We start from the raw sequence: 13600 nt of genomic DNA, 5'->3' as shown, positions 1-13600 counted from the left end.
ACAACTAACCATCCTAATCATTCTTCCAGACCACCAGACATTTATCATTCCAACCCAAAGACCAACATTCCTTCATTACCAACTACCAGAATTTCAACTTCTTTGAACTGAAAATCTCTCATATACAGAAAGAGCTAAAGAAAAAAACTTGACATTAACTCAAAACGCGATTGAGGTACATCACCAAATAGTCATCTTTTGAACAAACTTCTCTGAATTAAAATCTTTAGCCTTTGTTCATGGCCCCACACCAGTGAGCTTGATAAAAGATATGCACAATATATTGCCACTTTAATGCTCAAAACTGTCAGCACGTCACTAAAGAAAGCACATTCCTTTCATCAATTAATCAGGTGGGATTTCAGTCCTTCTGGAAGAAACCAAATCTTAACCCCCTGGACGTCCAGAATTTCAGACCAGAATCCAAATTGGATTTCTGGTGGAAAATATTTGGAAAAGCTGTTGCAATAAAACTTCTGACACACATATCTAAACATAATCTCATGAATGCTTACCTGTCTGCATTTCATCGAAAAGGCAGAACAGAAACCTATATACTTTCAGTACTGGACGATGTACTCAGAACCTTGGATAAAGGCTTCTCTGATCTCTTAGTAATGATAAACAATCAGCATTTGATACTACAGGCCATGAAACAGTTATCTTTACCCTAGCCAGAATGGGAATTGAAGGCCAAGTCGTGAAATGGTTAATTAATTGAGAAAGTATTGAGTGTACAGGCGCTACCATCTCTTGATATCTGACTGGCTCAGAAGGTGCACTGATCAGGGTGAATACTCCCAAAGACCCTAAATACCAGAAAAACTGGTCACTTTACAATTTACAGATTACCAGGCACACATTCAACCAGTAAATCATACAATTCTACTCTACAATCCATCCATCCATTCAGTTCATAACAATATTTCCACTTTATTAGTCCATATGACCAAATGGCAATTACTGCATCCACAAATGTTCCATACAAAATCTGATGAAGTGTAACATAGTTCAGTAAATAAATTTCAAGTAGACTTCACATATTAGAGCCAACAATATTTCCACTTTATTAGTCCATATGCCCAAAAGGCTGGCTGGATCTGAAAAATATTTAAAGGTTACACTGGATTTGTAAAGTTACACTGGAGTTCCAATATGTGAAGTCTACTTGAAATGTATTTACTGAACTATGTTACACTTCATCGGATTTTGCATGAAAAATGTTTGCATGCAGTAATTGCCATTTGGGCATATGGACTAATAAAGTGGAAATATTGTTATGAACTGAATGAATGGATTGTAGAGTAGAATTGTATGATTTACTGGTTGAATGTGTGCCTGGTAATCTGCAAGTTGTGAAATGGTTTGCCTTCATGTTATCTTTAAGATCCTCTTTCATTAAAATGAAATGCAATGATTTAGTTCACACACTTTACCACTAGGCTGTGTAGTGCCATGGTAGTCTACATTATTCTCTTACTTTTTTCAATGTATACATGGAACCACTGAGCGCTATAGTCAGAGAAAAGGGTTTTCACATTTTGCAGCACTTCCTAGTTTCCTTACTGTTAAATTATCCAAGAGTCCCTGTTTCAAAATGACAGGACCGAGCTGCCTCAAATCAGGCCTGCCTTCAGTGTCTTTGCCTCTCCCCTACCTTACAGGGTCAAAATCGTTTTCCCTTCCTATGATGGCTCGGCGTGATCACCTATGAGGATCATAGGAAAAAATAGGGAAATCCCTTCCTGGCATTTCGAAGTCAAAACAGGTAGTCCTTTATCCCATCAACTGTGCCTGTCCACTCTCAGAAAGGTAATCCCTGCTAAATTATCATCAGTTAACACCCATTGTCCTTTATTGAGCCAAATGCCAATCCACTGGTTTTTGAGATAGAGTCATTGACTCTTGCAACCAAGAACATGTGTGTTGGGTGGCCAAACTGGGTTTGAGTCTGTTCAGTTAACCAAAGTACATTTGGAAAATGCTATGTTTCAAGGCATATGTTAGGGGTTATACATGAATATATAAAAATATAGGCAGTTTTCCTTGCCATGTGTCACTGTTGTGAATTTAAACTGTAGCCTAGCCAAAGCACAGTTCTGGTCCTAGCAGAAACATATTTTTGTCATAAGTGGGTGCTGTAAATACAAACTGCAGCCCACATGTGACAATTAAATAAGCAAAGTAAGGAGTCTCATTGTACATCAGAGGATTTAGGGCCACATGTATGATGCATTTTTGCAAAAATACTTTTCCAAATGTACAAACATCCAAACTGCGATTCTCCAGAATGAGTGTAGAAATCGCTATTTGGAAGTGATGTGTTTAGGGTGTCCCTTCCAAATTGAGATTTCCAGTCTCATGTATCAAGCTTTTGTGACCGAAATGCATCCGCAAAACCTTGGTGTTTTACTACCAACTCAAGGTTGGTGGTAATCTGTTCACAAATTGGAAGGGATCCCCATGGGACGCCATCCCCTTTCTGAATGTTGGAAAAACGTTATTAGAAGCAGGCAGTGGTCCCAGAGACATTTAATTTTTTATTGTTGAAACACATACCATTTTCCTTGAAGGAACACGGATTGCATTTGAACAAAAAAGTATCTTCATTCAAAAGTAATCACAGGCATGGTGGTCTGCTGACCTCAGTACACCACCACCCCTGTGATGTCTGTGATTTCTAATTAGTCACAAATTGCGACTTTCCTTCTTAATATTCATGAGGTAGGTTGATTTGCGAGCCACTAGGAATCACACATCTGAAACAAAAAGTGTCATACATAAGGAATAGTGATTTCTAAATAGCAATTCAGATAAAATCCCTATTTGGAAATCATTATTCCTACTCTTTGTACATCTGGCCCTTAGGTGGGAAGTACAGGCACTTTACTACTGTTTAGCTAATGTAAACTGAACAGAATTCTAAAGCTACCAAATCTAGACATGCAAAAATTGGGGAACAGGGCAAAATGGGATAATTGCATATCCCCATTAGTAAAACCTGTTCACAATTTATGCCTGGTGTAGCACCAACAGTATCCAGTGAAAGTAGCTGGGAATATATCTTTCAGTTAACGTTGGAGACCCCTAGAATGCCATTGTGGAATGCGGTCCTGAGCCCAGTCATGTTCAGTAGTTCAAAATTAATTAAAACTTTACTTTTCTTCACATACTCTATTTTTTATCTTTCTTTTAGTGGAGGAGGATATATGAGAGCTGCTAAGCTGTGAAACTGCGAAAGAGGACAAATAAAAACCCTGAACAAAATGTAATGCAGTACCACATTACTGTGTCCCCGCTCATCCATCCTGGCTGACAAATTTTATATCCCGATCACATTCTCGATGGCTGAAAGAGCACAAGAACATTTACTTAGCTGAGTCTCTGCTCTTATTGTATTTGATCAGTAAAGAATGACCAAAAAGAGCCATTTGCCAAGAAGCCCAAACCTCAGTGGAATACATTTATAGGTTTTAATTTAAAACCTTTACGTTCTAAGCTCTGATGTAAGAATAATATTAACAGTCACTGAACCATGAATGCAGAATTATCTGGCACATAACTTAAAAAACAAGAACACTTTTAAATAGAAATATCATTGTTTTTCTCTTTTGTCACCTTCAATTGTGCAGGTCCCTGGGCTGTTAGGAACAGCAGCATAGACAGTGGAGAAATCGAAATTGGCCGCAGAGTGACCCAAGAAGTTCCAGCAGGGGTGTTCTGGCGCTCTCAAATCCACATCATTCAGCCGCAGTTCTTGAAGTTCAACATTTCTATGGGGAAAGATGCTCTTTTTGGGGTTTATATAAGACGAGGACTGCCTCCATCTCATGCTCAGGTAATTAATTGAGGAAGTTTTGAATTGTGTAGATCTGACAAAATATTACTCAAATTGGCAGTTGAGGACATTTATTAGAATTTTCACTGCATCCTACCACTGTTGTGATGTACTGGCTTTCTGTTGACTTAAGCATACAGTTTCCTTGTTATTTTCCAAAAAGCATTCAGTGAGCTGAACACACAAGCTACATTTCATCTGATACCGGACCACATTCACTTTGGAAACTATTTTAATTGCAGAAAAGTACATTTCTGCCGCAAGTCTCTTCTTCCAAAATGTCGCCCCGCTTAAGACTTTTGAGTGTACTTGGCTATTTCTTAAGCATTTTCTGCCTCCAGTGATAAAACAACGCAGAGGAGAAATACCAAGGCTCCGACTCATAAATTCTCATTGCCTTGTCGGGGGCATTTGGTCTCTCTGGGGTAATATTGATCTATTTTGCGGCACGTGCAGCTGTTAATAGTCTCCTATTATATTTTTTATGTTTTTTTTGTTTGGTTTTTTTTTAACATAATGCCTCTTATTCTTTATTCTCACCTGTGTAGCCTTTCAACCAGGGAGAAGCAAGCGAATCCCTAAAGGCTTGGCTTGTCTCTAATCCTGAATGTTGTATGCAGGCTCGGTGGTACTTAGGACAAGCGTGTGCACATTTGGTTTCCTTCTGCTCCTGAGCCTCCGGTGCCATACAGCAATATATGAGTCTCTAGGGCAGGATCACTACACTGCATGCAATATATCACAAGGCAAAGGGTCCAGGTGGATTGCAATCTAATGTCAGGAGTCAAACAGTCTTTGAAATGTAAAGCAAAGGACTTTTCTGTTTTGTGCACCTCATGAACAAATATGGTGCAATCTAAGCAGGAGATTTCAGCCACATTTACGCCAACAACCACACTATGCGCACTATACTCTCAAATGCAAAACGTTTGCAGTAGTTCTAAGAACCCAATTACTGATTCAATTTTCACCTGTAGTGGCTCAAACGGAAAACATTATTTGAATCCCTCTCTTGAAGGGTCTCTGATATTTTTGCTGCCCTAAAAAAAGTTTAAATCATTTTAAGGTGTTAGAAACAAAACAACGTCCTCGCCATATATGCACGGTGGCTGCAAATGAATAGTAATTAATTTGAAAAAAATGGCTCTTTAAAAAACCAGAGTAGTACTTTGCATACTCCAAAATGCCATCTGTGATTTATGCCCAGTGTCTCTAACTGGAATTAGTCACAGATTTTTTGTGGGCCGCCCTGGGGGGCAGATCTAGGGCAATGCTATGAATCAGTTATTAAAAGAGACGGACAAAAGATGGAACAACGCAAAGTGAATGAGCATATCAAATGAACTGCCAGGTAAATGTATTTTTGTTCATTTGTACAAATCCCTGCAATGTCCAGTATTTGGCCTTCTGTCGTTATCACTTCATATGTGTTGGCTCCTATTTGAGGCCTCTGTAAGCTGTCCTCTGTGGTGTCCTAGTTTTAACTCAGCTCACCCAACGGGATCGGCTGATTCCATACAAAGCATGGTCCCAAGATGCTGCTGCCCAGAAGCTGCTATTGAGATGCTTCTCATATCTGTAAAATCCAAGATTCAAAAACACTATAGCCCTTATCATGACTCCATCAGACACCGCCTTCACAAATGCTACCTACAGACTAAAAGGAAACGTCCCTTGCTCAAGTTGGAGCAATGCTACTTTACTCTAGGGACCACATGCAGAAGAAGAACGAGACATGGTGAGAAAACCGGGTAATAGAAACCAATGTGGGACTAATGTCGGAGATCTGCAAATTATTTAAAGGAACTGGCCTGCCAGGGAGGAGTTCATCACCTGTCCCATGCTGCCTCATGGAATACCGTTATTGGATTTTTTGCAGTAGTAGGCACTTTAAAAATCTTTACTCAGCCCAGCAGCAACAGTATGCTGTCCATTTCTAAATCCCATTATCTCCTGATGAGATTTAACATTTCACGTATTGAGATTTCTTGTGCTCTCACGGATGTGTGATAGTTCACCGTTGCACGGTAAATTCATTTTTTCCATCATGATACGGGTAATCGATACTCAAGGGTGCATATGCAAAGTGTTAACCTTTCTGGGAGCTTAGTGGGAGATAGCGGTCTGTAGCCATTCCATAACTCCTCACCAGCTTAGTCTGCCTACAGTATGAGAAATTAAGTGTTTCTAATAGCAGGAACCAGAGAAGCTGTTTAGAAAATCACATCTGGCCGCTGCTGCGCTTTCAATTTTGAAAGCAGCCAGACGTACCAGATGCACTTAATACAATTTCACTTCATGTTTTTATTAACTACATTTGTGACACATTTCTGTATTATTCACTTTTATTGTTCGTTGTCAGCGTGCCAGCACCAGATAACGTCAGATTGCAACATGCTGCAACTAATAGGAACATACTGCTCCTAAACGCCTTTAAAAGGAAAAACGCACTCTATCCATTAAAGAATATTTTGATGCCTCTTCAGAAAGTAAAATCGCTGCTTTGACTTCGGTTGAGTAGTAAATGCAGATCTTTGTTGCTGAAGTGGACTTTTTCGACCTGTTTTTTGTAGGATAAGCCTGTAGAGTTCGCGCACAGCGGCCTACTGCCGCTTCCTGCAAACGCCTACACTATCGACATATGAAGCTGGGATTAGGGAGAAAAGGCTGTTTTTAAGCTGCTTTATCTATAGCTAAATGTTTGTGTTTGTTCCGAACAACTGCAGAAACTGCCCTACCACCTAAGTAAAAAATTGACATTGCCCGCGGGGGAGGCAGATAAGATTGGGAGAGCCAGCTGAGCAGAATTGCCGGTTAGTAGCAATCAATGCTAGGATTTGGTCTTTCTTTTTTTCTTTTTCAACCATCCATAGACGAAACCTTAAGGAGGATTTAAAGTGCTCCTGCCACTTAAAGGTGCAGTGATATATTTACAAGTGGGATGTCATCCAAGTCTCCCTTGTTCACTGACAGGTTGTCTATGCTGGTACTTAATGAGCCTGGCCCCTTTTTTCATAATTTATTCCAGTATTTTTGTGCAGTGGTATCTAGTTCCTTCCCGTGTGTCTGATCATTCTTCTGGAACTTTGCAAGTCATATTGTATGTATCCTTCCGTTTTCTGATCCAGGGCGAAAAGAGTCCTATTGGCCATTTCATTTGAGATTCTATGGTCCTTTTAGAGCTCTGTCTGATGTCTTTGTCTGTATATTAGAGATTCTGGTCCAGTCCCATTCATAAGTAAAATTCAGGTTTCGAACCCTTCGATCATTTACAAAGATGGGGTAGAGGAGTCTATGCTAAAATTCAGGGCGACTTCTCTTGGATGTATTTTCTGTTGTTGTTTCTTAGCTCCTGTAAAAGGGTTAGTCTTTTTATAAGCGAATGTTTTAAATATATTTTTCAAAATCTAAGCATCATACTGCCACTTGAAGTTTGATATATTGAACGTCTTTTTTATTGTCTTTTCAAATCTATTTTTATTTGGTTTTTACAAAGAAATTGAAATAAATATTCACTATTCATTTAACTGAAATGTAAGTGCATGTGTAAAAGGCCCTGCCTCTGGAACTTTATACAAAGCAGAAATACTACTTGAATCAGATGAGACAAATGAAAAGTATACTTTTTTTTAGGGTGGAATCTGCGATAGCATGCACCAGTGCATGCACCTTGCTTGCGAGACACTCATGTAAACAGAAAAGAACTTGTAGCTCCTTTGCCATTTGTTGGCTTGCAAGGCACTCTTCTTTACAGCCCCGTAATGGGTCACTGCAGGCAAATCATTAGTCCTGTTCCTGTCTGTGGAGCTAGGACCAAGCACTGATTGTTTCAGCTTAATCAGTGCCCGTCCGTTGCTTCTGACGTGATTGAGGTAGTATTTTGTTCTATTTAACTTCTAGTGCCCTGTAAACAGAAGGCGTCTGGCTGGCGAAAACGTGCCCACCAAGACTAATTGTAAAGTTGTATTTTCTATAGTTAACTATTTTCTTTTACTTTTCCTAGTATTCTTTTCTCACTTTGCACTCATATTTTCTCTTGTATTTACTCATGGGCGCTGTTTTCAAAAGATTACAATTATCTTGTTCTAATTATAGCAAAGCAACATTGTTTCTTTCTTATGTGTAGTTTCCAAAGTTATGCTTTAACACTTAATCGTGCAGTACACCCCACTCCACCCAACTTCAGATCAGTAGGACCCACTCTAGTCCATGCCAATCCAATCCACCCCATCTGATCACACTTATCCATCCCACTCAATCCAATCCACACCACTCAATTGAATCCACCTCAGACCAATCCAATCCAACCCACCTCTCAAATCCATTCCACTCAAATTCAAACCACTCACCCCAATCCAATCAACCTCCATGCAATCCTCCTCTCTACCCCACTCCAACCTAGAACAATCTGCCCCACTCCAATCCAAAACAATCTGCCCCACTCCAGTCCACCCCACTCCTATCCAATAATCTACCCCACTCCAATCCACCCTACTCCAATCAAAAATAGTCCGCCCCAATCCAGTCCATCCACCTCACCACAATCTAATCCACGTCACTCCACCCCAATTCACTCCACTTTAACCAACCACAATCCACCCCACTCAATTCCAATCCACCTCACCCCACTTCAATCCACCCTATTCCACACAAATCCACCCTACTTCAATCCAAACCACCATACTCCACCCAATTCCAATCCAAAACAACATGCCTTGCCCCAAACTGCTCTACACCAGTCGGCATCACTCCAGTCTGCCCCAGTCCAACCCAAAACAAACTCCCTCACTCCAATTCAAAACAATATGCCCACTTCAATATACCCCACTCCAATCCAGAACAATGTGCCCTTCTCCAATCCACAACAATCTACCCCACTCCAATCTGCCCCACTCAAATCTACCTCACTGCAATCCATCCCACCCTGTGCATGTCCACCCAACAAATCCAACTCGCCCACCCCAATCCAATCCAACCCACCCCAATCCACCCCACCTCAGCCCAATCTACCCCAATCCAATCCATTCCACCCGTCCCATTTAAATCTACCCCACTCCTATGCAGTCTAGTCTACTCTGTTTCACCTGACTCTACCCCAATCCAGTGCAACCCACCCACGTTCAGTCCACCCCACCTCATGTCAATGCAGTCTATCCATCCCACATCACACTTCTCTAATCTAGCCCACCCAACCCTACTCCAATCTACACCACCCCACCCCACCCCAATCCAACCTACCACGGTCAGTCCAATCCACCCCAGTCAAATCCAATTCACCCCACCCTAACTCAATCCACCTCACCCCAATCCAATCAAGTCCAATCCACCCCAACTCCAGTCCACCCCACCCCAATCCAATCCACCACACTATAATCCAATTTACCCCACTCCAACCAACCCCTTTCAATTCACCGACTCCCATCCACCCCACTCCACTCCAATCCACCCCACTCCACTCCACTCTAAGCCAATCTATTCTGATCCACCAGACTCTTCCCCAATCCAACCCATGCACTCCAATCCAATCTATCTAGCCCACCGGACTCCAATCTAATCCAACCCACTACCCTACAATCCTCCCCACTCCAGTCCAATCCACCCCACTCAAGTCCAACCCACCCCACTCAAGTCCAACCCACCACACTCTAATGATCCAATCCACTCCACACCAATCCACCCCACTCCATGCCAATCAAATCCACCCAACTCCACTCCACCCACTCCAATCCATCCTACTTCTCTCAGTCCTCCCCACTCTACCATAACCCAATCCATCCCCTTTTCTACTCTAACCCAATCCACCCCACTACCTAAATCCACTCTAACCCACTCCAACCTAGTTCATTCCACTCCATTCCACTGCATTCTACAACACATTCTGCCACTTAAACACTGACCTGTACTGCCGTCTACTCAACTCTATGACAGTCTAGTCCCCCTACTCCAAGACACTCTACTCCAACAAATCCACTCTCCGACACCCTACTCCCCACTCCAGTCTACGCCACTCCACACCACTCATTTCATAAACCAAGGGTCTAAGAGTCTGTAAACAACCAAATAAAACACTGTGTCTAGGATAGAAATGTTAATCCTTCTGTATTACCAGTAATGGCACAACAATCACTTTATGATAAAAAACGTTTGTAAGGGCTAATATAAATGTTTTTCTTTACATGTGCGTAGATATTAGATTAGGTCCATAACGTAGAATTATATGATAGTTACACATGTGAACAATATATCCTACAAAAGCTGGTTTTGATGATACTTCACCCAAAATGCTGTCATCATTTTAGTTGTGTATTAGAATAAGAAAAGGCTTTACATTTGGCTTCTGTTTATGCTCATATTACTTTGTGTGACATGCAACTGTGTTCTGCATCTAGTGATTCTGTCTCAATTCACTCTCAAGTATTGGTTTTGGCAACATGTTTACCCAGAATATTTACCGACTGTTTTCTAATTATATTAAATTTTTACTATAAAATGCTTCAGTACACATAGTTGCTTCTAAACCAACATTTGCAGCAGATGTCATACCCTCATCCTTTGGATATTCCTTTTGGCATTGGAGAGCGTAGTTAATGTCGATTTACGATTAGATTTAAAGATAGCTTTGAGAAACTGAACAGAGCACAAGAGGCTTTGTTGACGAATTCTCAAAAATAACAAAGTGACACGAATCTGATAACAATTGCGTATATTTATAAGCAATACGGCCAGGAGTACAGTTCAGTTCTGTAACTGAAACCACACTCAACTCAGCTCTTACAAACCGCATCTTTTATAGTCTTAGTCGACGATTAAGTTCCACCTCCTTCATAGTACTTACAGTTAACAAAGGCAATAATTCTTCAATAAACATCTGACTGCTTGTTACAAAAATACAGCTGTAACATATATAATATACGTATACATCTTCTAACGTGCACAGTGTCCTTCGATCTTACCCTATGAACTCTTTCAATACATCCTCCCTAAACATGTACCAGACTTTGAAGTTTTACGGTCTGTCTCCCACTCCTTGCCAGCCTGGGGGCACAAACATCTAGTGCCATGTCTTCCTTTCAGGCCTGTCATGATTTACCCCTTCTCCTAACCCTGGTATCAGAAAGTGGCTCGTACTCTCCCCTGTGTATGTGTCCTTCTAAATTATCTGTGGTATGCAGAGTCCGACTTTAACTGCTTTGCTCTGCACCTGGCCTTTTCCTTCATTCTCCTTCCTTTCCTTGCACTCCAGTCTAACATCGTACCCAGATTGAGGACTGTATTTCTCTTGCACAATGTACACTTCTTCACGTTTCCCTTCTAAGTCGTGTGTTGACCAGAGTAGGCCTTCTTTCATTTTCTAGAGGCCTATTACAGCTTACATTGAGGTTCCTTAGCTCACTCTTAAAAATTGTGTCATATACACAATTAAGTCTCCAGAGGAAAATGAGCAACACAGTTATAAATAATCTATAGGTTGGCAACAAACTCGATTTAAAAAGACACAATTTTGAATGAAAAATCATTTTAAAAAATGGTAAAAATATGATTAAGGACTCGAAAGTATTTGCAGAACTATATCTGTAAGAAAATAGAAAAACATTGGGAATGGATATTAAATAAATTATCCAGAACATTCAATGGGAAGCAGTACAGTACATTAAGGTTATCATCCAAAATCCAGCCACAGGCATGTCAGTAGGGCTTTGAAGCAGTCGTGTGCCTTGATATAATGCATAATTCTCCTTTGATTAGTGAGGGTTAGCACTTCACCAGAAAAGATACCTGCTCTAGCTTTCCTGCGCCTTACGAGACAAAAGAAAATGCTTGTAGGACAGTGGTACTTATCTTTGATTTATGGGACCCTTCCAAGTCATTTATCTTCATAACTAGGTTTTTTGCATGATTACTCTTGTGGAAGGGTTTCTGTGGTGAGCACATTCCTCAAGGTCTCCTAATTTACTGCCCACTAGTGCACAGCTCCTTGATTCAAGTGCCCAGTTTTCTCTGCAGGAGTGCTTCCAAATGGAATAGTTTAGGAAACAGAAGCTCCCTAGTTTTTCAACAAGTCGATGACACAAATTCAAGATAGAGGTAGGATCAATAACCAGTGTTCGCTTTGAGATACTAAAATGTTTTCCCAGAAATGCATCTTTGCCCCCTCATTTTCCTGAGTTTTCCAAAACAATTATACAATATCAGACAAGACAAGTTGTTTAAAAAAGGACATTTTCCTACCTGTGCTGCTTAGGTCCTTTACACAAATACTCAGGTAATAAATACATAGAAGTATAATTAATTCTATGTGTAATTATAACATAAATTATGTTAAACATGATTCCAAATATTATTAGACATTTCAGGAAGAAACAAAAGAGGGTGTGGCTTGCAAACAAGCTGATTCTCATACAGGCAACATCATATTATTAAAAAAAACAGCAGGCATATATAGGCAAGTTAGTCCTCCATCATATTGCAATCACAATGATAAATCACTGTAAGATCCAATGACTCTGTCCAAAGTTCAAGGGCACATTCAGATAAAAGTATATGTCTCAAATATAAATGGATGACTATCTTGCATGTATTTGATTGATTTTTTTTAAATAATATGATGTTGCCTGTGTGAGAATACGCTTGTCTGGAAGCCACACCCTCTTCTGTAATGTATAATAATATTTTGAATTCTGTTGAAATAAAATAATTTATATTACAATTACACAGAGAATTCATTATACTTCTATGTACGTATTACCTGAGTATTTGTGTAATGGACCTATGTTCTCATAAAAATACATATACCCTTGGTCCCTTTGGATTTTTAGGTTCCCTTGTTGATTGAACGTACCTGTGCTGCTGCAACTGAACCAGTATGTAACACAGAGATTCCACAAACCTATTTACATTATTACTTCAGAGAGTTGCAGTTTCCATTTAAAACCTCACCAAAATTATCCCACGTGTGCTTTGTGTTCTAAAAACCGAAATTATGTGTCTGACCAGGATGGCGGATGCTCACTAGAGAGCTCTGTGACAAACCTCTCTGCTTTGAGTCTTCTTGCTGCTGGTGAAGTCCCCATCCAATCCAGTGACTGCAACAAGACTTGCAACTCTGAGGTGGGACCTGCTTGGTTTGCTGTGGCTGCCAAAGTCCCCAGGGACAGTGAGCGACAGGCTTCCAGGATTGCACATATACTAGAATGGCAGCTGTTAGACTGTTAATAAAAATGGAGCCAGAGCTTGACACCCTGGCACAAACGTGGCTGAGGCAGCAGCAGAAGTTAGCGCCAGTGACCTGCAGGAGTCATGCGGTGTGCCAACCCTAGCAAAGTGAGCACCACTGAATTGGGGTTAGTCCTGACCCTGAGAGTAGCCACAGACCTATCATGCCTGGAATTGCCCAAGACAACAAAGGCCTATTGTGCTGCTGCCCGGTGGGACAGAGGATGCTGGCCAGTCATCATGCCTGGATACCTACCCACCCCACATGGCTAGGAAGTTCAACCCCAAAACAGGACTTTGTTGCAGAGACCCGGTGGTAGCAAGGGCACTGCAGGCCGGGCCACACCATCCTGAATTCTTACATGCACCCGAAAGCCACAGGGCACCTGGACCAGTGTTGGCAGCAGGAGCGCACACCTGACACTATGAGGCACACACCTGATAAGGTCCTCTGTGGGATCGGGAGTGGGACTCGGGGCTCACCAGACCTACTGACATGAAGGGGGGGGGGGCACATCCCTGAATGCAATTTCATAGCTCCCCCGACAT

The 13600-nt window shown here is 41.1% G+C and overlaps 1 protein-coding gene across 1 annotated transcript in view; it reads left to right on the top strand.

Moving 5' to 3' along the window:
• TENM2 (teneurin transmembrane protein 2) overlaps nucleotides 1-13600 on the top strand; it is a 1257685-nt gene that overhangs the window by 863970 nt on the left and 380115 nt on the right. The window contains exon 7 of the mRNA XM_069199351.1: nucleotides 3633-3838. Coding sequence (XP_069055452.1) covers nucleotides 3633-3838 — 206 coding nt within the window. The remainder of the gene's footprint in view (nucleotides 1-3632; nucleotides 3839-13600) is intronic.

This window comes from Pleurodeles waltl, chromosome 7 (assembly GCF_031143425.1).
Source record: "Pleurodeles waltl isolate 20211129_DDA chromosome 7, aPleWal1.hap1.20221129, whole genome shotgun sequence".
NCBI classification, from domain to species: domain Eukaryota; kingdom Metazoa; phylum Chordata; class Amphibia; order Caudata; family Salamandridae; genus Pleurodeles; species Pleurodeles waltl.
This window is presented reverse-complemented; position numbering and strand designations above follow the sequence as displayed.